Source organism: Phyllostomus hastatus, unplaced genomic scaffold (assembly GCF_019186645.2).
Source record: "Phyllostomus hastatus isolate PE091 unplaced genomic scaffold, TTU_PhHast_1.1 phas_scaffold_501, whole genome shotgun sequence".
NCBI lineage: Eukaryota > Metazoa > Chordata > Mammalia > Chiroptera > Phyllostomidae > Phyllostomus > Phyllostomus hastatus.
Window position 1 is genome coordinate 39,805,626 of NW_025334033.1, and position 15,203 is coordinate 39,820,828.

General features: G+C 44.5%; 1 protein-coding gene across 2 annotated transcripts in view; it reads right to left on the reverse strand.

The window, feature by feature from the left end:
* Positions 1-980: 980 nt before the first annotated feature.
* The window catches only part of RTN1 (reticulon 1), a 167,348-nt gene continuing 153,125 nt past the window's right edge, over positions 981-15,203 (reverse strand). For both annotated transcript variants that reach the window (XM_045822549.1, XM_045822550.1), the window contains 6 exons: positions 8,118-8,325; positions 5,215-5,353; positions 3,720-3,789; positions 2,939-2,985; positions 2,795-2,853; positions 981-1,775 (listed from right to left, as the gene is read on the reverse strand). In XM_045822549.1, the coding sequence (XP_045678505.1) occupies positions 1,733-1,775; positions 2,795-2,853; positions 2,939-2,985; positions 3,720-3,789; positions 5,215-5,353; positions 8,118-8,325 (566 nt within the window). In that variant the 3' untranslated portion in view covers positions 981-1,732. The remainder of the gene's footprint in view (positions 1,776-2,794; positions 2,854-2,938; positions 2,986-3,719; positions 3,790-5,214; positions 5,354-8,117; positions 8,326-15,203) is intronic.

A 15,203-nucleotide genomic window follows, 5' to 3' on the forward strand; every position in this document is an offset into this window, starting at 1 on the left:
AAAGACCAAGCCCCTTGGCATTTCTTTCCCATGTGATCTGGACCCAGCCCTTCAGCCTCACCTGGCACAACCATTCCCGCCCCAAGCACCTGACAACCAATTCAGCTTATTACTCAGACTAAGGCCATGCACTTCCATGTCTTAGCACCTTGCTTCATGTTTTCTTTGCACTGGAATGAACCTTCTCCTCATGCGAAATCCAGATTGGGACCCATCCCCAAAGTCCACCTTCTCTGTTGATGCTACTTGGTGCTGCCCTTTACTTCCTTAGCATTTGCACATCACCACCTCCCATCTCCCCCATCTTGGCTGTTGGTGCAGTGTCCAGTTGCCCTGTGGTCTCCATAGTGCTTAGAAACCTATGCACAAAACTGGTCCAAAGCAGCCTTTGTAACTTTTCCTTCTTTTCTCTTCCTACCTTCATTCCTCCCACTGCTACAATTTCATCCACTTCTTCCTCATCACCCTTGACTTTTGACTCTGACAATGAAACCAAGTATGCAAGTGGACTTTCAATCAAAAACTGAGCAGTTTTTATAAGACTTAAATCTGTGATGGCAGGAACTGTAGTCTCCCTTATTCCTAGCCCCATTCTGAGTGTTTGGCACATAGCAGGTGCTCAGTAAGTAATCACCAAAGAGTTCATAGCAAGTACAATAGCTTCATGCCAGTGCTGTTACATGTTATTATAAGAAGTTGTGGAAGGATGTATGTCATTTTCAAGGAAAAAACACTATTTAAAATATCTGCATCAACCCCATTGTCTAGTATGAAGAGTATTTTCCAGTGTTACTACTCTCTGGTGACTTCTACTACTAGCCCAAAGCAGCCATACACCAGGCTGGGGTGGACCATGGGGTCCAGGAGACAGGAGTGAAGTGAGCACTTGGTCTCAGCCTTCCCAGCACATCCTCGGGAGATTTCATCTCTTATGACCTTTGCATTTTCTGGTAGGACCACAAGGAGAGAGGGAGAAGTTCTCACATTTAGTAACATTTATTTACTCTTCAGTATCAAGTACATAAGTGCAAATATCCAGAGTCCATATTAAGTCCATTAGGAACTACAGAGAAGGGAATACAAATTGTAATAAAGTTAACATGCTGGTACTTTCTCGTTACCATACATGTAAGTCAGCCCATCAGTCCCACACAACAAAAGTACTGAATGTTTGTTTTTAGTTTATTTATTCAATTCTTTTTAAGTTATACAAAACTGATTACCCTAAGTTCAGGCGACAGTTTTTACTTTTACACTACGTGTGTTGGAAAAACACTAAAACATCAGTCTACAACTCTATATATTGTTATTAAAGATAACCCGACCAGCAACTGAAGTACAGAAAAGCGATTTCCACTGCGGGCATCAGTGCACTGGGCAGGGCAGGCCTGGCCCCAGGGAGCGTCAGAAGCTGCAGAAGCGCGGCAAGGAGGAGGGGAGGGGCACAGAGGGAGGACAGACAGCTGGGGCTCTCACCATCATGCACTTTGCTGTGTAGCAACACCAAACTAAAAACCACATCTAATAAACTTTTCTCTCTACTTTAGTGCTTGACACAAGTGACTTAAATATCCTAAGAGTACAGAAACAGCCTGAAAACAGCTGTTTTCATGTTTGTCTGTAAGATTATGGTACTGGGGGGAGAAACAATCGATGTGCTGGAACACGTAAGAACCGAACTGTTACCGCTCAGGACATTCCTGTCTGTGTCCCGTCCCAGTGTGATATCAGCTCACTCAGTGTGCCTTTTAGCACCTGGGATTTTCGCCTGAATCCTAAAAAGACAGCATGAAAAGGTCTTGAATCACAAGTGTTATTAATGGCATTTTTTGTGACACTACATGTTGTTGCTAAGCTTAAGTGATTAGTTTAATATTTCAAAAATTATCATTTTTCATGTGAGTGTTCATAAACACATTTCTTTTCTGATTTCCAATTACAGTTGGCATTCAATATGATTTTTGCATTCGTTTTGGGTGTACAGCATAATGGTTAGGCAATCACATGCTTCACAAAGTGTCTCCTGACCCCAGTATTTCCAGAACCCACCTGGCACTGTACACACTCATTACCATGTTATTGACCATGTTCCCTGTGCTGTCCCCACATCCCTGTGACTGCTCTGAAACCACCGACTGGTTCTGCTCAGTCTCTCCATCTTTTTTGCCCAGCCTCCCAACGCCCCTCCCTTCTGACAGCCATCAGTGTCTGCTCTCTGTCTCCATAACCATCAGCTGCCAGAGGGGATGGGTGTTGGGAGACTGCGTGCAAAAGGCGAGCGGACTAAGACATATGAGTTGGTAGTGACAGAACCATCACAGGGATGTAGAGTACCGCACAGTGAATACAGTCATCACTATTGTAGTAACTGTGTGTGGTGTCAGGTAGGAACTTGAGGTCGTATCAGGGGGACCACTTTGTCAAGTACATGATTGTGTAACCACTGTCCTGTACACCTGAAACTAATACAAGATGTTAATTTATGCAAACTGTAACTGAAAAAGAAAATGAAGAAATATATTATGTGATTTGGTTGAATAAAAAGAAGAAACCCTTATTCATCATAAAACCTGAAATAAACCAGCAAAAGTTTTGTTTAATTGAGAGTTTTAAAATTTATACTTATTTTCTGAAATAATACCATTGGAGAGAGCATGAATATGACTCAAGTAAGTGAATGAGTGATCATAAATCAACCTATCATTTTATTATCCTTTTATTCCCCCCACCCCATCCACTTGTATGCCTGCTTAAGACAGTCTCTCCTTTTTATTAATTGCAGCATGCAACTTACTTTGCCACAACTGCATTTATGTGAGTCCTCACAAGTCCCAGATATTGGTCAATCTGTGCCTACAAGAAGGAGGAAATCATGAGCACATCCAAAGTTCATGAGGTCAAAATGTAATATGAATGTTTGACATAACATAGAACTTACCTGGTGCTTTACATACACTACAGGTAGAGTAAACATTGAAACCACAGCTGGGATAAAAAACAAAGAAGAGTATCAAGATTCTGAGGGTTATCATTATATAAGCTTGTACATACAAGCTGATACAGTTATGCGGTATGATAGCATTTATAATAGCCAGCACTCTAGATAAATGAATACAGGGCAGCTCATAGGGAAACAAGGGGATGCTGAGCCCTTTACAGGCAGGCGTTAAGTCATTATCCCTAGAACAAGGTAGACCAGGGGTGTCCGAACTTTGGCATCTCTGGGTGACACTGGAAGAAGAGTGCACATAACATTTATTATACGTGATACTGCGACATGTAATCACAAGAAAATCTCACAATGTTTTAAATAAATTTATGATTTTGTGTTGGGCCACCTTCATAGCCACCCTGGGCAACATGTGGCCTGTGGGCTGCCAGTTGGACACTACTGTGCCCTCCTAAAATGACAATGGATTTCTGTCCATAACTGCCATTGTAAACAGATATATGTATTCATATATGTCTATGAAGCCAAAAAATGCCCAAACCGTTGTGGCTACAAAAAAAAAAACCACTCCAGACTAAGGAATTCATTATGAATGTGTACTATGTACTATACTCCTTAATGAACTATGGTCAGGGAAATGCTCTGCACTCAGGGAAATCTGGCATTTGTTCCCAGGACCCCATCAGCACAGGCTAACCACTAACGGCCTAGGAAGCTCTGTGCTCAGGAAGGGTGTGCGGGAGGGCGCAACGCTCTCCTCTGTCCTTACCCATGAGCAGCAGGGTCAGGCCGTTGAAGAGAGCGCCAACGTAAGTCAGAAGCCACATCAGGACTGCAAACTGAAACATGAAATGACTGTAACAACTTCTCACACTGTAACCGAAGAGTCTCATTTCACTGACTTCTTTTTGGATTAGAATTTGAGGCAAAATATATCATGATTTCAATAGGAAATGAAGGTGCATTTAAAGCTTGTCACAGAATTGCTGGAAGAGGATCCTGTCTTTCCTTTTCTCAGAACCCTTTGGACCTCTCTGCTATAAGACCCAAGGGACTCGATGAGATAATAATCTATGGCAGGGGTCAGCAATCTACCGCCCTTGGCCTGTTTGTGTGCGGACGCATGAGCTAAGAACGGATTTTACATTTTTTAAATGGTTGAATAAATCAAAAAAAGAATACCATTTTTTGCTGTGGGAAAATAATAGGAAACTCAATTTCATGCACTCATCAAGTTTTACAGGCACATGGCCAAGGACAGTCATGTACACATTGTCGTTGGCTGCTTTCCTGCCACAATGGCAACAGAGCCCATGGGCCACAAAGCTTGAAATATGTCCTACATGGCAGGTAAGGCATGCTGACCCCTGCTCTAGCCCACAATATTTACATTACAAATACCAGTAGAAATGTCACTTTAAGAGCCCTCTGGTAAGTAATCATGTTCATCCTGGCATCTCTCCTCAGTCATTACTTGGTAAGATGTTATTCCAGGAAAGCACCTTGGGGGTCAAGGCCACATCACTCACTTTTCCTTCTGCACTTCCTAGGACAGTTACCGGGAAGCCCACAGTACAAGATTCCTGCCTGGTATGTACAATGTGTTCTGGGAGCACATGGAAGTCACAACAGTCTGGCCAGAGTCCTGTTGACTGACTGTGATTTTATATATAAGCTGAGGGTGGTGAGGCGGCCAAAGCGGCTCCTTCAAAGAAGTGAGGTGGGTTCAATGACAGCACCAGGAATAACACTCAGGTGCTGAGGGCCTCTGCCCAGGGGCTCAGTCCCACAGCCCACACTGTGTTAGGACACTTGGCCATCTCACTGTTAGTAGATTCCCGAGTTTATTTCAGTGGAAAAGCCCATGGGTTTCACATTCCTTAGACTAGATTTTTATTTTTAAATAACTTCAGGAAATCAGCAGAGGAATTGAAAACGGCAAGGAGAAGCTACCTGGTAATGTCACAGGCAGTAGAGAACTAGCGGCTGTAGAAGCCGAGTTGGATCCCAGCTCTGCCAGTGACTCACTGGGCAAGCTTGGGCAAGTGTCTTCGCCTCTCAGAGCCACTGTGCCAGCGTCCATAAAATGGGGGGCTGAGCCTGGATGAGCTCCACGGTACCACACACCTGGAAGTCTTCTGACTCTACAGTGTAATTACCAATTGCATTGTAGCCCCCATTATGTGGGTTTGGGTTTATTATATTATACCTTTAGGAAAAAACAAAACTCAAGACTGCCGAGTGAATAGCATAAGCAATCATACTTTTAAGGAATCCACCAGGTCCTGGACGAGGAAGAGTCTCCTCAGCTCTTTAAGCGTGTTGTTCACGTAGAACTGCAGGCAGTCCGTGTACTTCTGGATCTGCTCCTGTGAGAGGGTGATCTCGAGCTCCAAGTAGGCCCTGCCAACAAACCGTCCCCACAGGGCGCTCCATCAGACCGAACCCCAGAACAGCCCAGTTGCCCTGCCTTCTCTCCGAGCATGACAGCCGGTCACCCTGGGGGTGTATGCCCAGCCCATGGGCTGCAGGCCACCCAACCCAGGGCACTGAGGGATGTGAGAATCGTGGCACCTAGTGGGTGCTGTGACTGCTTCTGTTTCCCAAGGACAGTATGATAGTCTGAGCTGGCAACTCACAGCAACCGTCCAAATCAGCTCATTCGCTGAATTCACTAGATTTCCCTGGCCCACTAGGTAGGTAATCGTGAAAGTCCTCATTTCTTCTTGGCTGAGTAGACATGAATTATGTTTCTAAACAGTTTTCTGAAATGTCTGAAAATCCTAGCTGCCAATTATTGTTTGACTTCTAAAACACTTGAGATTTCATAATCAAATTCTGGAAAGTTCTCCCAAGATTTCATGTAGAGAGCTCTGAAAACTCAAGTGAGCTGGGCCATATTAAAATGCTCACTGGTTCTGTTAAGAGAGGTATCTGTACTTGTTAATTTTGTTCTTTAGATTCCACATATAAATGAAATCATACACAAATAGAAAAATAGAAACGGTCACATAAATACAGAAAACAGACTGACAGCAAAAAAACTCGTAGACACAGACAGTGGTGCGGGGGTTAAACAGGGCAAGGGGGTGGGGGCGGCAGAGGAGCGTGGAGAGAAGAGAGACCGTGACAGAAGACCTGACTCTGGGTGGTGAGCGCACAACACAATATGCAGGTGATGCATGACAGAAGGGTCCACGGGAAACCTACACAATTTTGTTAACAATCTCACCCCAATAAATTCAGTTTAAAAAGGGAATCATGTACATAAAGATTAACGCCCTCCCCCCCCCAAAAAAAAAGAAAAAAGAAAAAGAAAGGTATCTTTGGTAACTGCATTTTTCATTTGTTCGAAAGGATCAGTTTAATTCCTGGGTTAATAACCAGGCTCCTCAGAAATAAGCAAGTAGTCAGTCCTCCGCTTTGGCCTCGTTCCTCCCAGAGGCTCCTCCTCCGAGCTCCACCCTCCCTCTGCTCTGAGACAGGCGCGGCCTGCCTCGAGGATATCCTGCGGTTCTTACAGTGCTTACCTGACTGTGGGAATTGGGGTGGAAGGAGGAAAGCAGCGTTTAGCTCGAGTTTTGGAGAGTTTACATTTAAATATTATAGATGTTCTCCCGTATAGAAAAAACAAACAGAAAAATATTGATTTGTCTAGATAGTATGTTTTGATTCAAAACGTATTTGAAATTAGGTATTTCTTTTACTGAGACAAGCAGTTCAGCCAAAGGACAGCTCTACATTTTAAAATGGTCTCCTAAAGGAAGAGAAAGTAGCTAGGCAAACTATAGTTAGACTCGTGGTCCTATGCTGGATATGGGAAGAAATACACCAAATGGAAGAAAAGCTCCCCCCTGTAACTTGACTCTCTTGGGGCCCAAGAACATGGGAAAAGCCATCCTGGCCTGGACGGCTGACAGCAGAGGTGGGGGCAGGGCAGGACGCTAAATTCGTGTCTCTGGTCACATGGCACTCCGCTCCACTCTTCCCGCCTTGGGATGTGAACTTGTGTAGACAAGTTAGAGTCCCAAAAGCCCCTTAGCTCTGCATTGGAAGAAGCTGAAATACATCCCAAGAGCAGGAACGCTCAGACTCTGACTGGGTTTGACGTGGCAGCCAGGAGCCGGGGGCTGCGAAGGGATGTCCGGTACACAGCCGCTTCCCCTTGCCGGAGCCCAGCGCACCGAAGCCTGACTCAGCTGACTGGTGAGGGTGAGCCACTGCAAGAAGGCTTAATTCTGGGGCTGGCTGAGAAACCACTGTCATCCTGAGGCAGAACTGTCCCTTGTTACCGGAGGTGGGGACACCTGCAGTGCAGCCTGCACTCTAGGGCCAGAGCTGGGCGGGGGTGGCTCTGACAGAGCTACAAGTGCCCAAGTTCATGATCTGGAACCAGGAGGTAAACTGGGGAGCAGGTGGGCGGCATGCAGCTGGCAGAGCTGATTCCTCCCTCCGCCACATTTCCTGTGCTCTCTGAGTAAACCGCCTTAAACACATGTGCTCCTCTTCACTGTTCATTCCAGTCACATTTCCCCGGCATAAAAATGCAGGCGAGGGAACATCATAAGACTATTAATGAACCTTGTACCACTAAGAAAGTTGGCCCTTTGGTGTTAAACTTCCAGAGATAGCAGAGAAGTAAAAGTCCAAACACCCTGGTCCTTACTCTGTGCTGTTTATTGGCCATGTGACCTTGGGTGAGTCACTTTACTTCTTAGACACTCCGTTTTTCCACCTGTAAATAAGATTATAATGCCCTGCCTTCTTCATAGAGTTGGGGGGATTCATTGTCGAAACCCTTTTTAAATTATAAAACATTGTATACATATCATGAATTGTGATTACTTTTAGTAATAATTAAAATATATTAACACTAAATATAAATTTGTTAAATTTCTATAAGTAAATTTATTAAATTTAAGTATTTACCTAGTAGTAATTAAAATAAAAATCAACAGAGCAATAAATTTTAGAATAGGGATGATGAGTTTGTTTTGGAAATTCACCAGAAACATCAGATATCAAAGACAGGGTGTTAAAGGAGGCTCTTAAGAGGTCTATTAGGTCTCGGAGAAACAGGATCCAACGTGTAGGGGAGGGCAAGAGAGGCAGAGGGCAAGAGCCCCGTGAGAGGCTGGGCAGTGGCGGCTCTGGCTGGGACACTCACTTGAAAGGGTGGCCCTCGTCGGTTTTCTGCACAGCTTGCAAAACAGACTTGTAGATGCGGAAACTGATGGTGGCCGAGAGCGTGGCGAGGGCCAGGTAGGCCACGACACTCACGACGCTGAACTGGGTCAGGGAGAAGAGCAGTAGCAGGCAGCTCCCAAACACTATCCCCGTCTGCTTGATGTCCCGCCAGTACAGCAGGTCGATCGCTGTGGGAAGGAGACACAAAGCACACACCACTTACCGCGGGCAGGGCCTCGGGCTGCTGCTGCTGCGGTGGCGGTGGTGGTGGTGGCTCACTGGCCAAGGTTCTCAGTGGCCTTCGGGTCCCTAAACACGAGTGAGTGGACATGGGGCTTTGCCCAGGGCACTTACTGTCACTTCATTTTGCTTTAGAAGTATCTTTTCTATCCCTGTAGATAGTTCATAAATTCACAGATAAGAAAAGGCTATGGAATCTCCAGCAACCATATCTCTATGAACGCATCCCCTTGGGCTATGCATTCTGTAGAGGGACCCAAATTATGTGACTTTGAAGTGAAACTGAAAATACAGAAGACTCTGTGAAGAACCAGTTCTCCTCCTTTGGGTGGCATTGGCTGTGTGTATCTTGATGCCCTGCTGACGATTTTCTGTCTCCATGGTGGCTTGTGGCTGTGTACCTCAGTCATACAAGTGTTTGGGCTGCTAAGAAAGAGCAGCCACAGTGAACAGAGAGGTCCAGGCAAGTGGTGCCTTCGGGAGCGTGGTGGCGGGCCCGGCAGACCCCAGCCAAGGCCAGAGACATCTGAGAAAGACATGGCCTGCCTCCACACACAAAGGGTCAGTAGCTGCCTCCAGAAACCCAGGAGCTGACATCTGGATTAAACCCCTTTGTACATCATTTGTTCATTATTATTTTGTGACTTAAGAATCTGGAATACAAACTTTAAAATCTACATCACATCCATCATTCACTTATTTCCCTCTTTCAACTTAGAAAAAAATTAAATTCAAAAGAATAAAGCCCTGGTACTTTAAATGTGATACAAAATGGAAATATTTTGAATATCCCACCCACCAGATTATTTTTAAAAAGCACAAAAGCTTTGCTTAAGAATGCATGGAAATTTATTGCCCAGTTAGGCAAATGGTAAGCTTTTTAATTGAGATAGGATTGACGTATAACATTATGAAAGTTGAAGGTATTGATTTGATATATTTGTATACTGTAATGTGATTACCACTGCAGCACTGGCTACCACCTCTACTATGTCACATAATTAGTTTCTTTTTTTGTGGTGAGAATGTTTAAGATCTAGTCTCCTAGCATCTTTGACCCATATCGAACACAATGGTGGGCTACAATCTCTATCAGCTCCACATCCTACTCGTCTTCACATATGAGTTTGTGCCCTGTGACCAACACCCCCACGTCCCCCCCTCCGACCCTCAGTAACCACCATTCCTCTCTGTTTCTCCATGAGTTTAGATGTTTTAGATTTGGCATGCAAGTGATGTCACACAGTATCTCTTTGTCTGACTTAACTTCACTTGGCATAGTACCCTCAAGGTCCATCCATGTTGTTGCAACAATTTTTTTTTTTAGAATGCTATGTTAATTGATTTTTAGAAAGAGAAAACAAGACACCAAATTTCCATCTGGCAACCAAGTGAAGATGGTAGCTGCTCACACCTCCAGCTTTATGTGCAGTGCCCAGCGGGAGGCATCTGCCTGACGGAATTGGATGCCAGGCATCGGCCCCAAGGAAAATGAAGGTGACGAGCAGAAGAGAGCAGGGAGCCGCTCCCATCACACCCTCGCGTGTAACTAGCAGACAAGGCCCCATAACCTAGTGAAAGCCCTGGTGCTGTAGAGGGGACACAAGGAAAGTTACAGAGCAGAGAATTACCCTCGACAGCAGACTTACCTCAGGCTGGCTAGAGAGTAAATCGGGTTTAAGGGTGGGGAGGCTCTGTTGTAACAGACAGTGGGCACCCCAGCAATCAGAAGCAGCAGAGAGAATTGACATCTAAGCTTATCAGTCACCCACCCCCTCCTGCTCCCCACCCACCACCACTACCTGGTCCAGCAATGACATGAACTCAGCAAGGTTACTGTAGTCAGCCATTCCCTGGGCAAAAGTTTGCTCCCTTTTTCCCATAACACTTTCACAATGTAAGAAGGAGAGGAAAGGCCCTGGCTGGTGTAGCTCAGTGGATTGAGCATGGGCCTGCAAACCAAAGGTCACTGGTTCTATTCCCAGTCAGGGCACATGCCTGGGTTGCAGGCCAGGTCCCCAGTAGGGGGCACCAGAGACAACCACACATTGATGTTTCTCTCTCTCCTTCCCTTCTCCTCCCTCTAACAATAAATAAAGTCTTTTTTAAAAAAAAGTAGAGGAAAGAATCATATTTAGGCAGAGGCCTAAATATTTGGGGGAGTGAAACAAAGCTTTTTTCTGCTCTTTGGAGTGGGGTCAGTTCTATAAACAGGTCCCAGGAGCAAAGGAAAAGCAGTGCTGCTCCGAGTGAAAGTGGACCCGAGCAGCTCAAACCTATGTCGTCTGGGTGTCAACTGTGTTTTCAATTCACGTTTGGGCATCAGTGGGGGCAGAGGGCCCTCTGTACTCACACTCTGATTCCCAGCTGCTCCAGGGTTGGCGTCTGTAATCCCTGCAGCATTCGAGGGTCAACTGTACGCTCTAAGGCAGCCTGACTTGTCTAAAGGCGGGGTACTCCTAAGGCTAGGTGTGTTGCACCTACCTCTGAAATGTGAAGGGGCATGGGAGACCTTGTGAGTAGATTTCAGGCAAAGAGCAGATAGAATTTGCTATTTCCAAGTGAGTCTCCACTTCTCAGATTGCTTAGCACCCATTAAAAATAGTAGGTGGAGGGGAGCAAAGCAGGGATAAACGGGGACAGAAAGGGACTTTGTGTGATGGGCGCCTGATGCAGAACGCAAATGTTTTGTTGAGCTGTACCGCTTGAAACCTGTATGGTTTGGTGAACCAATGTCACCCCAATAAACTCAATAAAAAGTGGTATCCTTCAGAAGAGCCTTCGGAGTCTCGGCCTCCTGTTTCAACAGCTCTGGAACAGCAGGCAGCAGGCCCAGGCTTCCCTTGAAGAACTGAGCGGGGAGCACGAACTGTTAACTCACCAGCATTCGTTTGGTACGAATCACCACACAACAGGTCTTCCAATCCACTTGCTAAAGATGCTGGAAGTTTCTAATGGGGAGGTTAACAAAAGAGCTGTCCTAGAACATCAATGGGATATTGACTCAGGGCACTTGAATGACATGATTACCTATTTACATAGATCCTCAAATGTTCAAAACGCATTCAGATAGTGCCTCATTTAAGCCTTACAACGAACTCCATTAGACAGGTATACAGGAGTCTCCCCTTATCCACAGTTTTGCTTTCTGTGGCCTACTGTGGTCAAAGAAGTTAAATGGAAATTTTCCTAAATAAAAACTCATATAATTTAGAATGAACTCTGTCCTGAGTAGCGTGACGAAATCTTGCTCCCTTGTGCTTGGTCCCACTCGGGATGCGAATCACCCCCATGTCCAGCACATCCACGGCTGTACGCGCTCCCACCTGGTAGCCCCTTAGCAGCGTCTACATTATTGGAGGGCCTGTGGAGGTAGCACAGTGCTTGTGTTCAGCAACCCTCAGTTCACTTAATAACAGCCCCAAAGCCAGTTACATAGCTTTAATTACAGTATGTTGTTATAACCGTTCTACTTTATTATGTTTTGTTGTTCATCTCTTTCTGTGCCCAACTGATAAACTAAATTTTACCATAGGTGTGTCCATATAGGAAACAACAGTCCACATAGGGATCTGCACTACCTGAGGCTTCAGACGTTCTAAGGGCCCGGAATGCATGCCCCACAGATAAAGGGGGACCACTTTCTAGCAACCGAGGAAGTTACGCGTTGAGAAACTTGTCTACTGACTAGTTAACAGGAGAAGCAAGATCAGAACCTAAGTTTGAAGCTTTCTCCATGACAAAACACTTGCCTCTCTCACATTTTATGGCTCTATGTTAAACGTCCCCCAAAGTATGCAAAATTATTCTGGGCAACCTGATTATGTTTAAATCTGCTCCCAGAGCTAGATATTTAAAATGAAAATTTTCTTTAAGTGAAAAGGACTCATTATCTGCAGTGAATAGTTATTGGTCAGGTACTTATCCAGTGATCACAGGAATGAAGAGGTCATAAAACTTTGCCCCTGCTTTTAAGAATCTAGCTGGGAAGACTGGACACTCATTTAAAGAACGCTGCACCCACACCAGTGCATCTTGTGTCGTCAGAGGTGGTAAGAGTTGATCTCAGAGAAGAGAGATCGTGCTGGGATTGGTGACATGGACGTGGGGTGGTTTGTGAGTGTGGTGAACGATTTCTCAAGGAGGTGGGGTGGGTAAAGGGAAATATCATGAGGGATTAGTTGACAAGAACACTGACTAATTAGCTGTGGGAGAAAGGAGGAAGAGCTAATTAAGGGTGAAAGCAACATTTCAAAGCTGGGTGGCTGAGTGATTAATTTGTCTGACAAAAATAGGAAATCTGATGGTGAACTGGTGTGGGAAAAGGCTGACACTTTACACCTTCGGGTTCTTCCGTGATGACATCAAAACAGGGCATTCTGACACAGCCTGGGGTAGAGATGGGATGGGGATCAGGGATGAGAGGAAGCTGACAATTACACACGATACGTATTAATCTTTTTAAAGCATGGAAATTAAATGATTTTTCCCCTAGGGCTTGCTTCAGTAGCCATGAGTTAAATGCCAGTAATATCACATTCCCATGATACTCAGATGAATATGTACAGTAGGCCACTGGAAACGCAGGACTGAAATTTAGTAAAAAAGGCTGACCCTACATTTGGATGTATTCTGAGTGGAAATGATGATCAAAGTCATGAGAATGGAGAAAACCTCCAAGAGAGGAGAGACTAAGGGATGAAAGAAACTGTGGTTGCTTAGGTGGTGGGAAGTTCAAAGTAATACAGAAGATGGTAAATAGAAGGGTAGTCTGAGGAGGAGGAGCAGCAAGTTAACCTTTAGGCTGAGTGAAAGCTGGAAATGTTAGTGGAAAGGGAGGGCTGTGGCCACAGATGCGTGTGGAGGTGGAAAGAGTGTGACATGAAGTGGCTGGGGGTAGAAGCACTCAAGTCTTCACTGGAAAATGAGTCCTGAGGTCTCCCTGAGTTTGAGGCAGCTGGGGCAGGATGTGAAGAGACTAAGAAAAGCTGAGACCTGCACTGCTCAGTAGAGTAGTGACAAGCCACAGGCGGCGCCCAGCCCTGGAAACATGGCTAGTCCCATGTGAGATGTGCTGCAAGTGGGAACTACAAATCAGCTTTCAGACTTCGTCTGAAAAGGGGAGGAAAGTATCTCGTTGATGTTTTTATATTGATTTTTTGTTGTTGTTGAAAGGTTAATCCTATTGTAATCCTACATTAGATTTAATAAAATATCAAAATCAATTTTACCTATTTCTTCTTTTACATGGTTACTAGAAGATTTTAAATTACTATGTGTCTCCACATTTGGACAGCACTGATTCAGAAGAATACGGTAACAATTCAAAGTGGGTAAAAGGACTGCCGGAAAGGAGAGGGTTTGGTCAAAATCAAGCATCTCCCGTGGGTCCAGTCAACAGGGATGGAGGCTGGGCGTTCTGGGCAGTAGACGGTGGAGCTGACCAGGGCTGTGACCTGGCAAAGGAGCATGGTCAGAGGGGTCAAAGATCAGAGGGGACAGAGTTCAGATGAAAGCCCTGGGCTCGGGCTGGGAATAACAGGCAGGGAAGACGGCTGGGCTGATGGGCTGGGAGAATGGCACTTGGCTGTGCGTGGTCAGAGTGCCGGGAAATAGCCGGAAGCTCTGGTGATTCACTGGGAAGGGTAGGAAGTGTTGAAGTATGATCAAAGGAGAGAGTTTCTGTGTTCCCAATCTGCTGTATGAATGCCAAGTTTTCACATTTTAGTTTTGTTTAGAGTGATGTAAGCTTATGTAGGAAGCTTTATAATACCCAAACCAGAAAAATGAATATTTGAATAAAGTTTCCTTAGAATCTTAGTTAAAAAGTATATAAATTAATTCTGTAACTGCAATAAATTACCCCAAGTAGTCTTTCGGTACAACAAAGTACAGATGACTTTTCTCTTCCTTCAATGTGCTCATAACACAGAATGGTCAGATGAGAAGCTGCACACCTGAGTACACGCTAAGCACACTCACCAGAACACGTAAATTACCGTACTGTTCTGCAGATTATAAAAAGTACAAGTTGCTTTGCCAAAAACCATTTGGCTTTGAAATGAGAGATCAGTGTGTCCTATCAATCTGGTAGACGGACTGGGCTGGGTGACCTCACCTTAGACCCCAGATCACAGGTGGGGCACACTGCAGCCCGCCTGGTGCTGCCTTAGTGCGAATCTGAGTCAAGGGTGAACTGGCAGATTTGGCAGATTTGAAACACCGAAATCAGTGTGACCAGCATTTGCACAATCCAAGCAAGAACAGAAAAGAAAAACAGAAGTGATGCAAAGTTTTAACTAATAGCTAAATAAATGAAAATACAATGCTATGCTAAATTACTAGAAATAAGCCCTTTGATGCAGTCCAAAAATGTTGATTTCTGAAACTATTTTAAATGTAGTCCATTACATGATCCAATAGTGGCTGCAGTACTCAGAAAGTTTATCAGAAATATATGAAGTAGGAAGACAGCAGTGCAGATATTCATACTTTATTTATAAGGTAAAATGTGGTAGCAGTTATAGAAAATAGCAGTAAATTGTGCATAAGTGTCTGCATTATTGCACCATATTCTTAAATGTATTTATTTATATTTCATCTTGGTCCAAAAAAGATTTCAGGTAGCATCACTTGCAGTGAGAAGTTAATGTGCTTTTTAAAAAGTCTGAGAAAATCCTGTTCGTAGGTAATATCAACATTCCAAATAAGGGGTCATTGAAAGGTGACATTCAAAATGGTTACAAATAATAATAATAATAATATTTAAAGTCATCTGATTTACTATATATTTTACTGATTTATTTATTGACTGTCCTCCATTCTA